The 22,237-nt window shown below is 50.0% G+C and overlaps 1 protein-coding gene, 1 long non-coding RNA gene and 1 pseudogene across 2 annotated transcripts in view; 2 read left to right on the top strand and 1 right to left on the bottom strand.

Moving 5' to 3' along the window:
• LOC128820667 (uncharacterized) overlaps positions 1-22,237 on the bottom strand; it is a 2,212,279-nt pseudogene that overhangs the window by 1,227,717 nt on the left and 962,325 nt on the right.
• LOC128820644 (zinc finger protein OZF-like) overlaps positions 5,617-22,237 on the top strand; it is a 53,527-nt gene continuing 36,906 nt past the window's right edge. The window contains 3 exon segments of the mRNA XM_054001447.1: positions 5,617-5,668; positions 5,858-6,418; positions 6,421-6,577. Of these exon segments, the coding sequence (XP_053857422.1) occupies positions 5,617-5,668; positions 5,858-6,418; positions 6,421-6,577 (770 nt within the window).
• On the top strand, positions 8,159-11,622 carry LOC128820793 (uncharacterized). Its single transcript, XR_008440952.1, has 2 exons — positions 8,159-8,245; positions 11,456-11,622. It is a non-coding gene; the product is annotated as an uncharacterized LOC128820793 (long non-coding RNA).

Here is a 22,237-nt window from a genome sequence, read left to right as displayed (position 1 = left end):
ACTCTGCCTTCCCCTGGGGTTTGTGTCTCAGCCACACTGGAACCCCAGGAGCTGGGAGCCACAGGTGTGTCTTTCTATGGAGCTTCTGTCTTTCTGTCTCTCTCTTTCCTCTCCTTCTAATGCTCTTTCTATGGAACATTTTTGGGTACCTGAGTAACTGAAGTGTTTAAGGCTTTGGGCTAAATGGGCTGAGTGAATGAAGTTACTGCTATGACAAGTGTTTTACGTTGGATTGGATGTTGTATTAAATGCTTTTCCAAAGTTTCTTGGTTTTTTGTACTTTGGCAGGAAAATTTTGTGGGTTCCCGAATGGGCGCTGAGGGGCACTTGGGGATCCTGGAGGGTCTGGGAGACACTTATGGGACAGATGGGGGCGGATACCGGGGGGGGGGGGGGGTTCTGTGGGGCACGGGGCATGACGGGAGTTGTAGTCCAGGCCCCAATGGGGCTCTATGGGGCCGCAGAGCATGACGGGAGTTTTAGGCAAAAGAAAAGCACATTCTCCAGGCACCGCCCCCAAGCCACAATCCCTGGCGCTGATTGGTTGGGGGCCATAATGGGCAGGAGCCTCAGCAAATGGGAGGCAGCGGAGGCGGGAACAGCCCATTCAACCCCTCCAGTCCCTCCCAGCACAGCCCAGTTCATCCCCAGTACAGCCCAGTACAACCCCAGTGCCCCTCCAATCCCTCCCAGTACAGCCCAGTCCCTCCCAATACACCTGAGTTCATTCCCAGGCCCTTCCAGTTCCCCCCAGTGCCATCCATATTCCGCTCCAGTGTCCCCCAGTCTTCCCCACAGCGTTCCCGCCCATTGTGGGGCAGCGGCACAGACGGAATGTCCTGCGGCCCAAACCTCCTGCTCCTGCCACACAGCGCCCAGCGCTCTCCCCCTCCTCCTCCTCTCCCAGCACGGCACAAATTCCAGCTCGGAGGAGGCTTCCCCAGAGAGGGCTCTGGCTCCTGCTCCAGCCTGAGTGTCCCTGCAGAGGAACAGGGCATCTTTCAGGCACTTCCACAAGCTCAGGCTTCCCATTCCATGGGGAATCTGGGATGGAAACGGCCTTTTTCAGAAAGACAAATGCGGAGGAGATGAATTAGAAATTATTAGGAAAAAGTGACCCTTCTTCCAGACAAAGTCCACTAAGTCATTGCCTGCATTTCTCATTTTCAGATTCTTTCAGTCATCTCCTGAGAGGTCCAGCTTGTTCTGCTGCTTTCCATGAACTGATTGTGCTCTTGATTTATGAACCAACGCACCAGATGTGGAATCATCTACACTGAACTCAGAAACAAACTCCCTCTGTCAGCCCATCTCCATCTTCTAGATCACTTTCAAGATGTCCATGGGGATGTTGCAATGATGATCACACAGCTCTCCATTTCTGGTTGCAGGCTCTGCAGCTTCTTTCTCTGCATTCAGTCAGGCTTGCATTCCCTGACAATTCCTGGTAGCCCGTCACGGTTTCTTAGGGTAGAACAGCAACAATGAAAACCTCACCAATGGCACAACTGCCCAGCCCACAAGGAAAAGAAAGAACAAGCTGTCAAGTATTTCAAATATTTCTCCTGCTTTGCTGCAAGAGTTGAGCTGCACACAAGGTGTGGAAAGCCAAGAGAAGCTGCAGCTGGTGTCACATCTTGTGACAGGAGCTGCTCAAAGCTTCCTCGTTCTCCAGGAAAGGTTCTTGGAAAGAGCAAACAGGACTGTGGAGAAGATTCCAGGAAAACTGAAAGAGCTTTTAAGAAATGAAATGAAAATGGGAAGAAAAAATCAAAGATGTTTTCCTCCATTTATTTCTATGTTCCCCTTTTCCATCTTGCACTACTTCTCCATCCCATTAATCCAAATGGGTCTCACTTCTAAGATCCAGGACTTGGCAGGTTTTAGACCCTGTAAAATACCATGAGCTACACACAGTTTGTCTTTCCCTAGGTTTTTTTTTTTTTTGGAAATTGAAATGAACAGGGCTAATGCCTTTATTAATGTTCAGCTCTTTATTAAAAAGATCAGCTGGGCAGGGGGCTCGACGCAGAGCTCGCCCCCGCAGTCGTAGCTTTCCCAGGCAGCCGGAAGGAAGGCGGCGTGCAGAGTCAGTCACTGGAGTCCCAAGCAGCAGCTGTCCTTTCTCCTTTCCTTGTGGCACACCGGTGGCCCGAGGATGAGGAGGCGTGGTGTGCAGAGTCTGTTGCTGAAGTCCAGAACAACAGCTGTCCCCGCTCCTTCCATGGTGGCAGCACCAGGGCTCTCTGTCTCTATCTCCCTGCTTCTCAGAGCCTAATCAGGTCTGTTCTTTCTTAGGTGATGGTGACGGTTAAAAGCCAGTCAGGGGATGTGCTTCCCTCTTCCTCAGCTAGGGCATTTGTCTAGACTCTTCTATTGTGTTCGGTTTTTGATTTATATTCCTCTTTATCTCCTAAAAATACTCCCATGATCCTAAGGGTTTTTTATTTGCATGTTAGTCCCAGAGTGGCAGTGTGGAGGGGTGGGAGGCCAGGTAGTTTAGAGAAAACAAACAGAGCAATTAGCTAATTAGCATTTCAATATCGGTACTTAGCTAGAGTTAGTAGTTTTTTTAGTGTTGCCATGGGAACTAGGAGGGCCCTGCCCGCGTCTCTGGGGAACACCTGGAAACTGTTCATAACATTTACTATTTCTTTCTCTCCCTCTTTCCTTCCCATTTCTTGTTCCGTTCAATCCATGTTCAGTCGAATCCGCAGGTTGCGCTCCCGTGGTCTCATTTGCACCTTCGCTGGGGCAGAGGCGTCTCTCCCTCACGGGATCGTCACCCGCGGGCAGGGTCCGTTCCCACCGCAATCGTTCCACGATCTGCCAGGGACTCGCTTCCCTTTCCTTCTTCCCTCTGCTACCAGGTGGAAATGTGCTGGGAAATGCCTGGCAAAGCGACCTTTGCTGCGTGCTGCAGGAGCCCACGGAGCTGCTGCACCTTGTCCCCTGGCCCTGCACAGCTCCTTGGGAGGCACGGCAGGAGCAGCACCCTGGGAGCCTCGGGAATGCCCCTCTGGGATCCATGGCACATGTTCCCAGGGGCTGGAATTCCAGTTCCCAGCCAGGAAAAAATGTTCCTGCCCTTGAAGGCAAAACTCTTATGGAAGAGACAAAAGCCAAGTGGAGCAAGATCCTACAGTGACATTTCACTGCCAGCCTTCATAACTTCACCCATGGTGGTTGTAGCTCCTGGATTGGGAATGAAATCAGGTCAGGGCCTTTGGTGGGAGCTGCCCTGGCTCAAGGGAGACACTGAGAGAGAAACAGAGCAGGCAAAGAAAGGCAGGAGAGAAAGGAGGACACAAACACAATCAACTGAGAAGGTGGCACTCTGAAAACAGAACTGCAACTGACTGAAAAGGAATGGGATGGAAAGAAATAATTTTGTAATTTGTATTTCCAATCAAAATACAATTTCCTCCCTTTCTCACAAACCTCCTCCCAGTGTCATTCATCAGGGCTGTCAGAACGTTCTTCATTCTGAGTGGATGTTCCAGGCTGCAGTCACAAGGAGACAGGGAATGGGGACTTTCCTGCTCCTGGGGAGTTTGACTTTTTCAGCTGAGGAGAGGAGGGGGCACCAGAAGGAAAGGACAGCTGGGCTTCACCCTTCCTTAGGGAAGAGGGTGGGTGGGAAATCGCTCACCATGTCTGCAGCTGCTCCCACATAAATGTGAAGGCTGATCCCAGAGCCCCAAGGGTCACATTCAGGGCTGCCCTCAGGGAATGCTCACCTGGTACTGAGGGGCAGCATGGGAGCACCTGGATCCTGGGGCACCCAGCTGCCCCCCATGTTTGGAGGTGCCTGAGGAGGGCTGGGACCATGCCAGGGACATCCTGCAGTGACATCTGCCCTGTCCCGCTCTGCGTGTGCTCAGTCCCAAACCTGACCCTGATCCTGGTCTCAATCTCACTCCACATTTAGACACACTCACAGTTCTGTATTTAATCTCATCCCAGTGCCTGACTCGTCTAGCCCCAGACCCAATCCCAACCCCAGCCCTAAAGCCAATCCCATGTCTAACCTTAACCCCAATCCAGCTCTAATCCAAATTTCAGCCCCAACTCCAACCCCAGCCCCAATTCCAGCCCTTTCATAAACCCTCAGACCAAACCAAATCCCAGCTTCAACCCTTCTGGGTGTTTGGGGTGTCTCTGTTCCTCTGACCCCGATGATGTTTGGGCAGGGTCACACCAGGACTGAGAGGGACAGAGACCCCCCCGGCCTCCCCAGGGATGAGAAGGTCGGAGAGCCCCCCCAGCCCCGAGCACCCTCAGCGGTGAGAGGGACACAGAGCCCCTGGTCCCCAGCCCTGCACAAGCATTCCCTGAGGCCAGAGGGATGGAGACCCCCTGAGCATCCCCCAGGGCAAGGAGACAGAGACCCCCAAGCATCCCCTGGGCTGAGAGGGACAGAGACTGCCCCGAGCACCCCCTGGCACAGGGTGAGAGGGAGTGAGACCGCCCAGGCATTCCCTGGGGTGTGAACGATGGAGACCCCTGGGGAATGGCCTGGGGTGACAGGGACAGGGACAAGTCACTCAAAGGAAGCCGTGTCCAGGTTTCCAAGAGTTCCTCCAGAAAGAGACAGAACCTACTCAGAAGAGGGAACCATGCGGTTGTCAAAGGCACTTGGGGTCACACAACAGTGCCCTGAAGTCACTGAGCCAAAATAATGTCACAATCTGGTTAATAAAATTGTTAGAGAGATGCCTGTCCCCCAATTAAGTTGCTAACGAGACCAAATCCCAAGTGGATTTTATTGAATAGGAAATGTGAGGTAGAGAGAGAGATGGAAAGAAAGAGCAAAGGGGGAGAGCAAGGGAGTGACAGGGACAGAGACCTCCCCTGGGGCAGGGCAAGTGTGACACTGTCCCCTGTGTGGGGGGCCTTCCCAGGGTGGGGGTTTTACACCTGAGCCAGTTTGGGTAAGGGGGGTGGTGTTCACCCCCCACCCCGAGCAGGGATTGCCTCACTGTTTCAGGGGACAATGTAAGATGTAACCAAAAATGTGTTTTCAGTCACCATCTTCATGAACTGTGATAAACAGGTGGGGCAGTGTTCTTTATCTCTGCCATGACTCAGCCCTGATAACGCCCTCCAGGGGCCATCTTCTGTTCATGGGCCATTGAGTGTCACTGCAGGACTGATAAAATTACATCATCCCATTGTGGGATGCTCCGCCCAGGGGGAGGAACCAAGCATTCCTGCCTGGATATAATTTCACCATTGGAACACCAGGAGCACCTTGCCTACTGGATTCCCAGAGGACAAGAGCTCCATAAGCACCACTGGACCTTCAGAGGAAGACCAGACCCTTCTACAGGATCCTGCTTTGACAGAATCACGTTCATCACTCCAACAGGACTGCAGCCACCATTTCATCAGACTGCTACCACCACCCTGCCCAACGGGGTGTCAGGTTATATCCTGACTCTGTCAGATTAAGCCAGTGTTTCTGGATCACTGCCTTGATCCTAATTTTCTCATTAAATTGTAATTCTGGCATAAATTTTCCCCCTGCTTTGCTCCAAACCAGTACAGAACTCAATGTGTGCACCATTTGTTTTCTTTCCAGAACAGAATTTCCCATCCCCAAACATTAGCCACATGGAGGATAAGGCTGCGAGGACGAGGAAGGAGCCCTGGGACACCCAGGCAGGTGAGGAGGAAGTCAATGGCCCTTTCCTCCTCTCTCCTGCTCCATCTCCCCCATGTCCTCCATGGCCCCTGGCTGCAGGACAACCCCGCTGCCCACGCCGTCCTGGTGGGGACGCACTGGGGGGATCTCCTTCCCCTTCCCTCTGGCACGGAGGCAAATCCCATCCTCTCCTTGTCCTTCCTCCCCCAGAGAAGGAGCTGAGAATGGAGACCATGGAGGACAAATTCCCCCAGCAGAACCTCGTGGCAGAGGCTGTTTTGAGCAGCTCCATGGTGCCAGAATTCAACTGGGAGGAAAATCCCCAGAGATCCCACAGGAGGAGAGGCTCGAAGCCCAGTCCAGGGTGCTTTAAGGAGGAAAGACCCACCCTGTGCCAGGAAGGTGGGCAGAGTTTCAGCAGAGCTTCAGAGCATCAGAGCTTGGAGCTGGTGGTCCATGAGCAGCTTTGTGACAGGGAGAGGCCCTATGAGTGCTTGGATTGTGGGAAGAGCTTCAGGAGAAGCTACAGCCTGGTCCGTCACCAGATTATCCACACTGGGGAATGGCCCTACAAGTGTGGGGAGTGTGGGAAGGGCTTCAGTGACAGCCTGATTTCCCACCTGAGGATCCACACCAGGGAGAGGCCCTACGTGTGTCCTGAGTGTCAGAAGACGTTTCAGACCAGCTCCAGTCTCCTCCTGCACCACCGGATTCACACCGAGGAGAGGCCCTTCTGCTGCCCTGACTGCGGAAGGGCTTCAAGTGCAACTCCTACCTCGTCACCCACCGGCGCATCCACACTGGGGAAAGGCCCTACGAGTGTCCCCAGTGTGGGAAGAGCTTCTCCACGAATTCTCATTTGGCCCGACACCAACGGACCCACCGGTAAGGGAAGCCCAGCGAGTGCCGCAACTGCAGGAAGAGCTTCGTGCACTGCTCCAACTCCATCCCCCATGGAAGAACCCACCTTAGTCAGAGCCCTGGTGACCCACATTCCCTGTAATCCCTGCTGAGAAGACACCTGGGTGGTTGCCGAGCAGTGGGGGCTTTTAGCCACTCGGCACGAAGCTCGGATAGCTGGTACATCTGAGGGTCCACCAGAAGAACGGGAGGGACACTCGGGCTGCTGAAATCCTTCTCATTTATTGAAGGGTTGCAGAAGGGGCAGACAGGGACACCACGAAGCAGGAGGAAGGCAGGTTCCGAGAGCCCCGAGAGGCGCGCTGAGGGATCTTTTTGCTGTATATGGGTAGGAGGGTCCATGGTACGAGGGAACAATCAGGAAAAGGCTAAAGGGAGGGGAGGTATAACATTAACCAGTGGGGAAAAGGGAAAGGAGTGGTCTTGGTGGAAGAACCAAAGGGAAAACATGGAACAGAGAAGATTCTAGGCTAAGGGGCAGACTTGAACAATAACTGACAGGACAGGGGGAGGGTACAATTCTCTTACAAAAGGGGGTGGAGAACTCATACAACTGCTGTTTCCCATGGCAACCCTAGACTGCCTTCCCCAACTCCTCCTCCTACAAGTGGGCATTGGAATGGGCAGGCCAGGGGGGAGGTGGCAGAGTCACTGTCCCTCTGCAGTGGCACTTAGTGGCATGTCTGGGTGACAAGGCGGTATTAGGGCATTGGTTGGACTTGATGATCTCCAAGGTCTTTTCCAGCCTATTTGATTCTGTCATTCTGTGATGATTGGGACACTCTGGGGCCATTGTGACACTGCAGGGCCTCGTGGAACTGAGAGGACCAGAGTGACACTGTGCAGCCCCATAGAACCAGGGCTCCATTGTGGTGCTCTGCGGCCAAATGGAAGCAGGGAGTCCCCCGTGACCCTGGGTCCTCGTGGAACTGTAATGAAAAGGTCTTTGTTCATCAAAACGAACATTGAAAGAAGATAAGAATTTAAACTGAATAGAGAATTTCAGACTGTGAGAAGAGAAAGAGAAGAAAAAAAGGGGGGGGGGGGGCTTGATAAACAACAAGTCAACAAGTATTCTGCTTAAGAATTGTGCAAATGCAGCTAGCATAGAAGACTGTGTAACTAACTATATACAAGCTAACTTTTAGGCCAAGGACAACCGGCAAAGAAGATAAGGAGCCTTCATCCCCATGACCACCAAGGGCAGAGAGAAAAAAAAAAAAAAAAAGGAAAAGGAAAAAGGACCCCCTAGCAACCAATTGCACCGGCGCCGAGTACCGAGAGAAAATACGTCAACCGAAAAAAAGGGGGGACTATAAAAACAAAATGGTCAAAGGGGGAAGGTGCGCCGTGACAGAGTGGAGACTCCCCGGCCGCCCAGCGCTGTTTTTTTTTGTTTAATACCGCTTGCTTAATAAATTCTTGTTAATTGATTTATCTATAATTAGCCTCCCCAATTGAATTTGTCCATAACAAATTTGGTGCCATGACTCGGATAAGGGCAAACGGGCAGGAATTCCTAATCAGGGAGGCGCCCCGCTGCCTTTTCAGCGGCCCTGGTGCAGGCTTTTCCTTCTCGGGCCCTTACTGACGAACCTAAATTCGGTATTAAGCAAAAGGGATACCGGTAACCCCGTAATCTTTGTGTACAAAGCCCGGGCGAAGACGCAGGACAGCGTGAGTATAAAAGTGGGATCCGCTCGGTTGGGGTTGGGATCCCAGGACATAACGTACGAGACGTCTTTTTAGGACGAGGCAAGTGTGGACCTCTAAGTAGTGCGGTTTCCAGACCCCGAGAGGGGCTGGGCCACGAACAGGGGGCCGCGAGTGTGTGTGTGTGTGAAGGTGTCCTGGAAGATGGGACAGAGGAAAAGCAAGCCCTCTGATTCCATGGGGACGGGGACCCCGGTAAAGTTTCCCCAGATACCACCTGACAGTCCGTTAGGTTTAATAATAAAATCTTGGGATGAATACCCTTCAAGAAAAGGGAAGGATAGGGCAAAAATGATACATTATTGTATGGAAGTATGGGGAGGGAAACAAATCCGTGGTGATAATTTATTTTGGCCAGTGTTTGGAAGCTTCGAGGACTGGATTTGCCAGGCATTAAACATTTATGTAAATTCTAAAGAACCTTTTGATATGGAAGAGAGCAAGTACGCTGCTCTCTGGATAGTGGGGGAAACAAGAGCAAAACTTTTTGCCTTAAGCACCCAGGGAGAAAAAAAGAAAAATAAAAAGCCTGAGGAGGTTCCAACTGCACCCCCTCTACCATACATACCTCCCCCTCCTCCACCTCCACCAGCACCACCAGTAGTCTACCCCAATTTAGATCAAGGGGGGGATCTTGAAAACCAGGAAGTAGAAATCCTGGAACTGGTCCCTGAGGAAAATCGTCGTGTTACTCGTAGCCTAACAAGGGGGAAAAGCGAGAGGGAAAGGCAAGCTCTATATCCATTAAGGGAAGTAGCTTTGGGAATGATCCCTAATCCTAATGCTGGTCATCAGGGACAACCAGCCCAAATTCCGGGAATAGGTTATGTGGAGGTACCCCTTAATTCAGGAGATGTGAGGGAGTTCAAGAAAGAAATGGGACATCTATTGGAAGACCCCCTTGGAGCTGCAGAGCGGGTGGATCAGTTTCTGGGGCCCAACGTGTATACGTGGGATGAAATGCAGTCAATACTGGGGATTTTATTCACATCTGAGGAGCGAGGGATGATCAGGACAGCCGGTATGAGAATTTGGGATAGAGACCATCAGGCAGGACCCCAAGCAGATACTAAATGGCCTTTACAGCGTCCTAATTGGGATAAGCAAGATCCCCTGCATAGGACACATATGGCAGACTTAAGAACAATTCTTATCCAGGGGATCAGAGAATCAGTCCCTAAGGGGCAGAATGTGAATAAAGCTTTTTGTGAGAGTCAAAAGAAAGATGAGGACCCCACGGAATGGTTAGGACGGCTCCGGAGATCTTTTCAGCTGTACTCTGGAGTAAATCCTGACACTCCGGAAGGACAGATGTTGTTAAAGACCCAGTTCGTGGCCAGAGCCTGGCCTGATATTAGGAGAAAATTGGAAAAGATTGAGGATTGGCATGGTAGAGGCCTGGATGAATTGTTGCGGGAAGCTCAGAAAATGTATGTACGGAGAGAGGAGGAAGGACATAGGAAACAAGCAAGAGTGATGATGGCTGTGGTACGTGAAGGGCAGAGGGGAACGCTTAGTCAGTTCCAGGGAAGTAAGCCGAAGGGCCAGAAGGTAGAAGAAGGGAGAAGAGAAAAGGAGAGTGGACAAGGAAGCTGCTTTTATTGTGGTAAGAGAGGGCATTTTCGGCGGGAATGCAGAAAAAGGTTGGCAGATGAAAAGCAATTCAAGGAAGATTGAGGGGGTCAGGGGCTCTATTTGCTGGGGACCCAGAAAAAAACAGAGCCCCTGGTAAAACTAAAAATTGGTCCCCAGCAGCAAGAATATGAGTTTCTTGTGGACTCAGGAGCTGAGAGATCAACGGTTCAAACCCTTCCCTCAGGGTGTAAATTATCAAGAGAAACAATACAGGTAGTTGGGGCAAAAGGGGAAGCCTTTAAAGTGCCTGTAATCAAAGACGTGATTTTTGAAACCAGCTCCAAAATAGGTATAGGATCACTGTTGTTAGTTCCAGAGGCTGACTATAACTTACTGGGACGAGATTTGATGATTGAATTAGGAATTGGAATCGACATAAATGACAAGAAGCTAAATATTAAATTATGTCCTCTTCGGGTAGAGGATGAACAGAAAATTAACCCTGAAGTGTGGTATACCCCAGAAAAAGCAGGCCGATTGGACATAAAACCTTTTGAGATAATATTAAGAAATCCTGAAGTCCCAGTTAAGCAGTACCCAATTCCAAATGAAGGAAGGAAAGGGGTCAAACCTGAAATTGAAAGATTAAAAGCACAAGGGTTATTAGAACCCTGCATGTCCCCTTTTAATACTCCTATCCTTCCTGTTAAAAAAAACCCGATGGGAAATACCGTTTGGTACATGACTTACGAGAAATTAACAAAAGGACTGTAGAAAGATTCCCTGTAGTAACTAACCCTCATACTTTATTAAGTCAGTTAGGCCCCGAAAATCAGTGGTATAGTGTTATAGATTTAAAGGATGCATTTTGGGCATGTCCCCTTAAAGAAAGTTGTAGGGACTATTTTGCCTTTGAATGGGAAGACCCAGACACCCACAGGAAACAACAACTCCGTTGGACGGTACTCCCACAAGGGTTTACAGAGTCCCCTAATTTATTTGGCCAGGCACTGGAGCAGCTGCTTACAGATTTTCAGTTGGGAGAAGGAGCTGTCCTGATTCAGTATGTAGATGACTTGTTAGTAGCTGGGAAAGAAGAGGAAATTGTCAGGGAAGAGAGTATAAGATTACTCAATTTTCTAAGCCTGAAAGGACTCAAAGTGTCAAAATCCAAATTACAATTTGTGGAAAAAGAGGTGAAGTATCTCGGACATAGACTGAGTCAAGGAACGAAGAAACTAGATCCAGAAAGGGTTAAGGGAATCTTAGCTATGCCAGGGCCAAGGACAAAGCGGGAGGTTAGACAGCTGTTAGGACTGTTTGGGTACTGTAGATAATGGATAGAAGGATTTAGCGGGAAAGTAAAATTCCTATATGAGAAACTAACAAAAGAAGGCTTGCTTAAGTGGACTCGGGAAGATGAGGAAAAACTACAGGACCTCAAGGCAGAATTAGTAAATGCACCAGTTCTCAGTCTTCCTGATTTAAAAAGGCCCTTTTATAATATAAAACCAGGTGATAAGGTGTTAATAAAAACCTGGAAAGAAACCTCACCAATCCCAAACTGGGAAGGCCCCTATGTTGTTTTACTTACTACAGAAACTGCAGTCAGAACCGCCGAGAAGGGATGGACACATGCGAGCCGAATAAAGGGACCGATTACTGCTGCTGCTGCCGAAGACCCCTGGAGAATAACCAGCCAACCCGGAGATCTTAAGGTCACATTTAAACGGACTTAATGGACTCAGTAAAAATTGTACAAACCAGCTGGTATAGTGAGATATTGGATTATGGATATCCTATAACTGATGATTTTAGAGTCTATTGTACAAATAAGGATTGTGATTGTTACCCTTTTGTATGCTATATTTGTAAAATCTGCCAGGAACGGTGGTGGGTCCACAGTTATAGAGGTACCCCTCCTAGGGGTATTTGTAAAGGGTGTACCAATTAGAAAGAGAACTGACAAAGTCAGTCCTAGAGATTAGAGAAGAGAACGGGACCCTACCAAGGGAATCCCAAGAGTGGTGGGAGGTGTTTACTAAGGGGGCTAGGCCTGAAAATTGTTGTTACCACTCTAATGAACCAATTCCCCTAATTGTTCAAATTATAAAAGGGAATTGCCGGAAGACTTTACCTGGAATTCAGTGTAATTCACCGCAAGTGAAGGATAAGAATTGGGAATCATTCAAAAAGAGGCAGCAAAAACAGAGTAAGGGTCCTCCTGAAGAATATCCTTGCTGCCGAGAAGATGGTACACCTCGCGGCTCGAAGCAACCCGGTCGGCGAGCGAGGCAGAGGGATAAGAAGCAGTGGAGGAAAAAGCCCTCAAACTGGGACAATTCAAAGGTATTTCAAGAACTGCCTCAAGGGTACTGATCTCCCAAGGGTAAAGCTGAGCCCGGCAATAACATGTCAAACCAAACAGTGGGAAGGGGGAAATAATGATAATCAAGTTCTGGGGAAGTTTGGACTCCACCCTTGCTGGCAAATTCTGTACATATTAGTTATATGTTGTACCTGGCCTGTACAAGGGGACTATGCACACCAGCCATTTAACTGGACTCTGACCAAAATAGACCAAGGGAAAGTTGTTAAGCAAAATGCCACCACTGTAGCTCCTACTTTTTTAGTTACTAATGAGGACTTGGTGAACTCTGTGTGGGGATGGAGTAAACCTGACTTCCACGCTATCTATTGGTGTCCTAGTTCCAATCTTGGGAGGGGATATTGTAATTACCCTGGGGAATATCTGTGTGGATATTGGGGCTGTGAAACCATAGCAACTGCCTGAGCTGTTACCCATCCAGATAAATTTTTACAGGTCTCATGGTATCCTAAAGGATGCAAAGTTCCATGGTATGGCACTCAAGGAGAAATTCTGTATATGGGGAATTGCAGGTCCTGTGATATTGTTGTTACTAGGTTTAACTTTCGGACCTTGCATTTTTAATAAAATCATAGACATTGTAAAAGGAAGACTAGAGGCAGCTCATCTAATGCTTATTAGGGAGAGGTACGAAGCATTGCCCAGGGACTCAGAAGTAGATGAAACCCTGGTCTTAAGCCACCAAGAGTTAAAGCGTTTTAATGAACAAATTGGTAAAGAGAAAGAGGAGGGATTGTAATAAAAAGGTCTTTGTTCATCAAAACGAACATTGAAAGAAGATAAGAATTTAAACTGAATAGAGAATTTCAGACTGTGAGAAGAGGAGAAAAAAAGGGGGGGGGGCTTGATAAACAACAAGTATTCTGCTTAAGAATTGTGCAAATGCAGCTAGCACAGAAGACTGTGTAACTAACTATATACAAGCTAACTTTTAGGCCAAGGACAACCGGCAAAGAAGATAAGGAGCCTTCATCCCCATGACCACCAAGGGCAGAGAGAAAAAGGACCCCTTAGCAACCAATTGCACCGGCGCAGAGTACATCGAGAGAAAATACGTCAACCCAAAAAAAGGGGGGACTATAAAAACAAAAAGGTCAAAGGGGGAAGGTGCGCCGTGGTAGAGTGGAGACTCCCCGGCCGCCCAGCGCTGTTTTTTTGCTTAATACCGCTTGCTTAATAAATTCTTGTTAATTGATTTATCTATAATTAGCCTCCCCAATTGAATTTGTCCATAACAAGTCTGTAACTCTGAACTTCATTCAGAGTGTCAGCAAGTTCTCTTCACAGTGCAGTCAGACAAAACAATCCTTTTCCAGCCCGAGAACCAAGGACACCGCTGCAGCTTCAGCCCAAAAAGTGAAAACAACAGCGAATTGAGGAGAGCAGACTGGGAGGGTGGGACTGCACAACCTGAAGGTGTAATTGGACAGTTAACCCCAATATGGAAATGAGCCAAAACTTATAAAAGTGTGCAAACGTGTGACCTGTCGTCCATCCTGGGTGTACCCTCAGCCAGGCCCTTGTACTGCCCAAGGTGGATCCTTTGAAGGCCTTTTCAATAAATCCCTGCTTTATTCCTGTCACACTGTCCAGCCTCTGCTCTAGGTGGCCTCTCAAGGCATCAAGGCCTGGCTGGCTGGGCCACCTGGGGGCCACCTGGCAGGTCCAGCTGACCTTGGCATGTCAAGGGCTGCTGCTTGTCAGCCCCTGGGGCACTGGGGCTCTGTGCTCTCCTTCCTGTGGAAAGAACTGTCCTTCTCCTCCAGGTGTCCATGGCCAAAATTTGGATTCCTCTTCTTATTTTGCTTCTATGCAAAGATTGTTCCCCGATGAAATCTGCCAGGACAGACAGGTCTGGCTGGCTTGGCCACCCAGGGGCCACCTCTCATCTGCCTTTGAGACACTGGGATCCTGTGCTTTTCTTTCTTATGGGAAAAAACCACCTTCCACATCCAGGCACCCATGGCCAAAGCTGGGAATCCGCCTCCAGGATTCCCTATATCCAAGGATTTCTCCCAGATGAAAGCTTCCAGGAGAGACAAGTCCGGCTGGCCTTGGTTTCCAAAGAGCTGATTCTTATCTGCCTTTGCAACACTGGGGCTTTGTGCTTTCCTTTCTGATGAAAAGAACTCTTCTTCCCGCACAGGTGCCAATGGCCAAAACTGAGATTCCACCTCCAAAACTCTGTACATCCAAGGATTCCTCCCAGATGAAAGGCGCCAGGAAAGACAGGTCTGACTCTCTTGGCCAATGGTGACCACCTCTCATCTTCTTCCAAAACACCTGGGCTTTGTGCTTTTCTTTCCTATGGGAAAAACCATCCATCTCGACCAGATGCCCATGGCCAAAGCTGGGAATGTTCCTCCAGAATTCCCTAGATCCAAGGATTTCTCAGCGACAAAAGCTGCCAGGACAGACAGCTCTGGCTGGCTCAGCCTCCCAGGAGCCACCTCTCTCCTCTTCTGCCCCTGAAACACTTGGGCTCTGTGCTTTCCTTCCTATGGAAAAGAACCACCCTTCTTACCAATGCAGAAATGGCCAAAATTGGGGTTCCACATCCCAAATTCCCTATATCCAAGGGTTGCTCCCAGGCAAAATCTGCCAGTACCATCAAGTCTGGCTGGCCTTGGTCTCTGGTGGCTGCCCCTGCCACACTGGGGCTCGGTTCTTTCCTTCCCATGGAGATCCCTGTGACACTGTGGGGACCTCATGGAACCAAGGGGATCATTGTGGCACCACTGGAGCCCATGGAACCAAGGGGCCATGGTGACACAGCGGGGCTTCATGGACCCAGAGACCATTCTGACTCTGTGGGGCCTGATGGAACCATGGAGACCATGAGGACCCTTCAGGGCCTCGTGTCACCAAGGGAGCATTGTGACACCTCAGGGCCTCCTGGAAGCAAGGGACCATTGGGACACTGTGGGGCCCCATGGAACCGAGGGCACATGGAACAGGTCTGGCTGGCTTGGCCTCCCGGGGGCCACCTGACAGGTCTGGCTGATGTTGGAATGCCAAGGGCTGCCTCTCATCAGCTCCCGGAGCACTGGGGCTCCGTGCTTTCCTTGCTATGGGAAAGAACTGTCCCTCTTTTCTGATGCCCATTGCTAAAATTGGTACCCTCCCTAAAAAAGAATCCTATTTTTAAGGGTATCTCTCAGAACAAAATCTGGCAGCTCTGACTGGCCTTGGCCTCTGGTGGTCACCTCTCATCTGCCCCTGAAACACTGGGGCTCTGTTCCTTCCTTGCTATGAAAAAACCCAGCTATCTTGCCAAGGGACCATGGCCAAAATTAGTATTTAGCCTCCCATATTCGATATATCCAAGGATTGTTCCCAGACAAAAGTAGCCAGGACAGACAGGTCAGGCTGGCCCTGTCCGCTGGTGATTTTCTTAGACTATGAGCTGAATGTTTTCATTTGAAAACCCCTTGGAGAGGGCCCAGAGATCTCCCAAGGTGGGATTTTGAGGCATCGGGCACATGACCACTACATGTGGACAAAGGAGCTCTGCGCTCTGTGCTGTCGTGGTGGTTTTGCATCATGGAAGTGATGTCCTGAGAGAAGCTGCTAGCAGTTTCCTCCGTGTCTGACTAAAACCAATCAGTAATTAGCTTTGAGAGCTGACAATCTGTTAAACGTAAGGAACTAAGGAACGCCTCTGTAAAGACACAAGTTAAAGATGAAGAAGCCTGGCTGGGTCTCTTTCCCTTCTGGCCAGCAAAGAGGTGCCAAGGCCGGGCCAGCCCCCGTCTGGGCCGGGGCGGGCCGGGCGGCTCCTGCCGTGGGGCCGGGCCCCTTCCCAGGGAGCCCGCCAGGCCCCATCGGCTGCCGGGCAGGGGAGGGGAGGCCGCGGGGCCGAGGCCGGGCCGGGCCGTGGCTGCGCTTGCTGACATCTGGCCGCTGCCGAGCCCTGCCCCGCCGCCAGCCCGGGCCCAGCCAGGATCCGCCGGGCCCCAGGAGCAGCCCCGGGCCGGGCCGGCTCGGCCAAGCTTCTGCCGCCCTTGGGCTTGGCCCGCAACCAGCGGGCAGGGCCAGGAGAAGCCATCGGCCCCGGCCGTGCTGCTGCTCTGCTCTGGCCTGGCTGCTGAGATCCTGGCCCTGCCCCCAGCGCCGCCCAGCCTGACACAGCCCCAGCGCAGCCGCTGCACAAACCTCCATGGGAAAACAGCTCCGGCCGCAAGGACCCAGCCTGGCCGGGCTCACGCAACCATCTGCAGGCCCCACCTGAGATATTGACTCTTCCCGTGCTTCCATCCTCCCTCCAGGGAGAGAAAAGGACAAAGTGCAGGCACACAGAGGAGCAACGTGAAGACACCCAGGTCAGTGAAGAGGAAGTTGAGTCCCAGATGGGAGGGATGAGGAGATGCCTTGACCTTGGGCCTGAAATCCTCTGGTAAAACCATGGAGCAGGATGAATTGATACATCAGACTCTCTTTTTTTTCCCTATAACACATTGAAAAGAATGGGGAGATGACTTGTTCAGCAAAGGCCTCCATGCTAAAAGAAGGAAATGTTGCAGTAGCTGTGATCCCATGAGAAGTTTGAACACTGAAAGAGCGCAGAGTGATGAGACCCTGTGCCCTCAGGGAGAGAAGAAGACCTCTGTTCCCAGAGATGAAGATTATTTCAGAAATAAATGAAGAGCACCTTTGCTCTTAAACAGCTCCTCTTTAAACCAATACCCCATAAGCTGACATGGCCCATAAACACAGCTGTGGGAAAAGCTGTAAAAATTGGGAGGGCCATCATGATTGCAGATTTTTCCAGGCAGCTGCTATTTGTGGAAATGAAAAGTCATGAGAGAACTGTTTTCTTTTGGAGAAGTCTCCATAACATTAACAAGAGGAACTTCTCTCCCTAAGTGAACAGAAGAAAGACTATTTGAGTAGTAAACTTGTTATGAACAGTTTCCAGGTATTCCCCAGAAACGTGGTCAGGGCTTTCCTAGTTCCCATGGCAACACTAAAAGACCGATATTGAAATGCTAATTAGCTAATTGCTCTGTTTGTTTTCTTTAAACTACCTGGGAACAACCGGCCCCCCACCCCTCCACGCTGCCACTCTGAGACTAACATGCAAATAGAAACCCCTTAGGATCATGGGAGTATTTTTAGGAGGGAAAAAAGAATATAAATCAGAAACTGAACACAGTAGAGAAATCCAGGCAAATGCCCTAGCTGAGGAAGAGGGAAACACATCCCCTGATTGACTGTTAACTGTCGCCATCACCTAAGAAGGAACAGACTAGATTAGGCTCTGAGAAGTAGGGTGATAGAGAGACAGAGAGCCCTGGTGCTGCCACCAAGGAAGGGGCGGGGACAGCTGTTGTTCTGGACTTCAGCAACAGACTCTGCACACCACGCCTCCTCATCCTCGGGCCACCGGTGTGCCACAAGGAAAGGAGAAAGGACAGCTGCTGCTCGGGACTCCAGTGACCGACTCTGCACGCCGCCTTCCTTCTGGCTGCCTGGGAAAGCTACGACTGCGGGGGCGAGCTCTGCGTCGAGCCCCCTGCCCAGCTGATCTTTTTAATAAAGAGCTGAACATTAATAAAGGCATTAGCCCTGTTCATTTCAATTTGGGGGCTCGTCCGGGATAGCCACGCCCGAAGAGGACCCCCGGACAGCTGGACAGCTCAACCACCTGCTTCGAGGGACCCTCGGGAGTTGCTGGCTACCTTCGGACCCTAGGATCAGCGTGAGACGAGCAACACAGAGGAGCGTCGGATTGGTAAGAAAAACCGGGAGACGAGCGAATGAGTGAGTGAATGAGACGGGGGCCGGCAGCTCGGACCCCCGAAGTGAGAGGGACCCGCTAGTACCGCGTTTCTGGACTCTTGCGAAGGGGCCGGCCGGGAACGGGGGGAAGCGAGTGGAACAGAGGAGCGACTGAGGCGTCTCCTTAGAAGTAAAGCAGGCCCTCCTCCGAGCGTGTGGAGGTGCCCTATGGGCAAAGTAAGTCCCTGGCAATCAGGGCAAGGGGAATACCTCCAGACGGGTAGGTGGGATGTGGAGGTCCTAGAGGACATGTCCCCGGCCCCGGCAGGATGGGATAGGACGGCAGGTGGGATGTCCCTGGCAGGTAGGGCGGGGTGTCCTAGCAGGCAGGAGTGACATGTACCTGGCAGACAAAGAGCATATCCCCAACAGGCAAAAGGCATGTCCCCACCAGGCAGGAGAGGATAACAGGGCAGGTAGGATGTCCATGGCAGGCATGGATGGAGGTCCCCGTCAGAGCAGATAGGGGAATGGCCCTGGAAGGCAGGGCAGGATGTCCCCGTCAGAGCAGGCACTAACCCGAGTAAGCAGAAAGGCAGGAAGGCAAGCAAGCTAAACCTAGTAAGGTCAGGCAAGGGGGCTTGGCCGGAGTTCGAGTGTAAGGCTCGGCAGGACGTTCGACCTTACCTCGGCAGGGAGACCAAGCTTCCCAAGCCTAGTAGGAGAGTCAGGCAAGGGGGCTTGGCCGGAGTTCGAGTGTAAGGCTCGGCAGGACGTTCGACCTTACCTCGGCAGGGAGACCAAGCTTCCCAAGCCTAGTAGGAGAGTCAGGCAAGGGGGCTTGGCCGGAGTTCGAGTGTAAGGCTCGGCAGGACGTTCGACCTTACCTCGGCCGGGAGACCAAGCTTCCTAAGACTAGTAAGAATGTTAGGCAACGGACCAAGTAGGAGTTGGGGGCGAGGCTTAGCAGGGGTACAAGCCTAGAAAGTCCAACAAGAAGTCCAAAACTTAGGCTGAAGAGCAAGAGAACAGAGGACAATAGATGTGAATGTGACTATGATTTTCCTAACCAAGAAACAATGTAAAGTGTCCAGAAGGTAGTCGTGGTTTAGTTAAGAGACTAAATTCAGGCAAGGGATTCAAAATGCTAAGTTGTGGGAATGGAGCTGTAATTGCCTGTTAGTATATTCCATTTTACATAGATACACCATTTAAAGTATTTTCTTTCCCTTTCTTTCTGAGGCCTGAAAATGGGAAGAGGTTATAGTAAAGGAGCAGATCCTTCCAAAGAAAAAGCCAAGAGGATTCCCCCTAACAGCCCCTTAGGGCAATTGTTAGACCAATGGGATTCTCTGGAAGCCACAAAGGGTCTAAACAAGAGTAAGATGATACATTACAGTACAGAAGTATGGCCGAAGTTAGAATTACAGGGAGAATGGCCATGGTATGGAACCCAAGATCAGTGGATGTGTAATCAGCTAAACCAACACCTAAAAACCCTAGAGGACCTTGATATAGAACAACTATCTTATGCAGCTTGCTGGCTGGAGAATTCTATAAATAATGAGACTGTGAGAATATGCAAGTTACAAAGAAATAGAGAAGAAGACAAAGAGAATGGAGAAGAAGAGACTAGAAAAAGAAAAAGATGGGACCCCCTTGATTACCTACCCCCTTCTGCTCCTGTTACCTCCCCAACAGTTTCCCCAGTTAATCCTTTGGCCCCTCCTATTATTCCTTTCCCCGGGTTTCCCCCCTCTATTCCAACCACCTCCCCAGTTCCCTCCTCCCCTTCTCCAACAGGAGCGCCCTTGCCTAGTGCGCCTGCCTCAACTACTACCTCCCTACATGGGGCCTTAGAAGAAGGGCCATATTGTAACACCCGATCCAAAGCACCACAGGTAAAAAGGCTCTTTCCCCTTAGGGAAGTCCCCATGGGTGGAGTAGCTGGAGGAGTTGGATTTGTAGATGCACCTCTGACAGCTTCCGAAGTCCGGGGATTTAAGAAAGAGCTAGGAAATTTAGTAGAAGACCCCGTTGGAATATCTAACCAGTTAGACCAATTTCTAGGGCCGAATATTTATACCTGGGGAGAGCTTAACTCTATTCTAAGCATTCTGTTCTCTCCAGAAGAGGTCCGGATAATCCGAACGGCAGGGGTGAAGATATGGGAAAGAGAAAATAGATTGGGGCTCCCAGGGGACCAAAAGATACCCTTAGTAGACCCCAACTGGAATCCCAACCAGGAAGAAGGAAGGCAAAACATGAGAGACTATAGGTCACTCATGATAAGAGGGATCAAAGAGTCCATCCCTAGGGGAAGCAACACGAAATTGGCCTTTGATAGTACGCAGGAGAAGGATGAGACGCCAGCAATGTGGCTTAACCGACTAAAACGAAATTTCCAGTTATATTCAAATATAGACCCAGATAGCCCAGAGGGTCAAGTCCTCTTGAAGGTCCAGTTTGTCACCAAATCCTGGCCCGATATTAGACGGAAGCTAGAAAAGATGGAGGACTGGCAAGAAAAGAATATGAATGAGCTGCTCAAAGAAGCCCTGAGAGTTTATCTAAGGAGGGAAGAGGAGAAGGCCAAAACTAAGGCTAGAATTATGGTTGCAGTTGCTCGAGAAAGTATAAGAGCAGACAGATCACCAGCACTGCCGTCTAAGTCAAGTGAGAATAGACCAGGGCCATTACCAAAAATTAGAGACCAACCAACACCATCATATGGAACAAATAAGAACTTTAATGAGTTCAGGAAACCTGAGGCCTCACAAAGCAATAGGAGGTGCTATTACTGTGGTGAGATAGGACACCTTAAAAGGAATTGTAAGAAGTTTCAGTTTGATGAGGTAATGCATAGAGAACAAGAAGTCTTAGAAGAGATTTCAAGGGGAGATGACTAGGGGTGTCAGGGGCTCTATAAGTTAAGGGACCCAATGAACCATCAAGAAGAGCCCTTGGTAAACTTTGAGGTGGGTCCCCACTATGAAGAATTTGAGTTCTTAGTTGACACAGGGGCAGATAAGTCCAGTATAAACAAGTTACCAGTAGGAATCACCATTGGGAAGAAGATCTGTGAGGTTTTAGGGGCAGAGGGAAGACCATTTAAAGCATCTATAGTTGAGAATATAGAAATCAAGGGGAATTCAAGACAATGCTTGGCAGACTTTATCTATCTGCCCAATTTAGGGAGTAACCTCTTGGGAAGAGACTTGCAAGTTCAACTGGGGGTAGGGATCATCCCGAGGGATGGGAGGATGGTAGTCCAGGTCATGAGGCTGACCCAGAGAGACATAGAGGAAATAGACCCCAGAGTATGGGCAGAAGAGAGTAAGTGTGGATACTTGAACATCACACCAATAAAAATAGAAATGCAAAAAGATACACCCCCTATCCGAGTCAAGCAATACCCAATATCCCCCGAGGGCAGGAGAGGATTAGCCCCAGTGATCGAACGACTATTAGAGCAAGGTATTCTAGAATCCTGCATGTCCCCCCATAACACCCCTATACTAGCCGTAAGAAAAGCAGAGGGGAAATACAGGCTAGTTCAAGACTTAAGGGAAGTAAACAAGAAGACTATTACCAGACACCCTGTAGTATCCAACCCCTACACCCTTTTAAGCCAAATTCCAAGGGAACGTGCCTGGTTCACAGTTATAGATTTGAAAGATGCCTTCTGGGCATGCCCGCTGGCAGAGGAATGTCGTGACTGGTTTGCATTTGAGTGGGAAGATCCTGACAGAAGGAGAAAGCAACAGCTAAGATGGACACGCCTCCCACAGGGGTTTACAGAATCCCCAAACCTCTTTGGGCAAGCACTAGAGGAACTACTAGGGCAGTTCACCCCTGAAGAAAACACTCAGATCTTACAGTATGTAGATGACTTATTAGTATCTGGAAATGAGCGAGACCGGGTAAAAACCACTAGTGTTCGACTCCTAAATTTCCTGGGAGAAAACGGTCTAAAAGTATCCCAAGAAAAACTACAATTTGTAGAATCTGAAGTGACTTACCTAGGCCACATAATTGGAGGAGGGTATAAGAAACTAAGTCCCGAGAGAATCTCAGGTATCCTGTCTATCCCAGCTCCCAAAACTAAGAGAGATGTAAGGAAGCTACTAGGCCTGGTTGGTTATTGTAAACTGTGGTTAGATCAATACACCAAAAGCGTGAAGTTCCTTTATGATAAATTAGTAGACTCTGAGCCTGTAAAGTGGACAGAAGAGGATGAGGAACAGCTACGAGGCTTGAAAGATAAACTA

The sequence above is a fragment of the Vidua macroura genome, chromosome 30 (genome assembly GCF_024509145.1).
Source record: "Vidua macroura isolate BioBank_ID:100142 chromosome 30, ASM2450914v1, whole genome shotgun sequence".
Lineage (NCBI taxonomy): Eukaryota > Metazoa > Chordata > Aves > Passeriformes > Viduidae > Vidua > Vidua macroura.
This window is presented reverse-complemented; position numbering and strand designations above follow the sequence as displayed.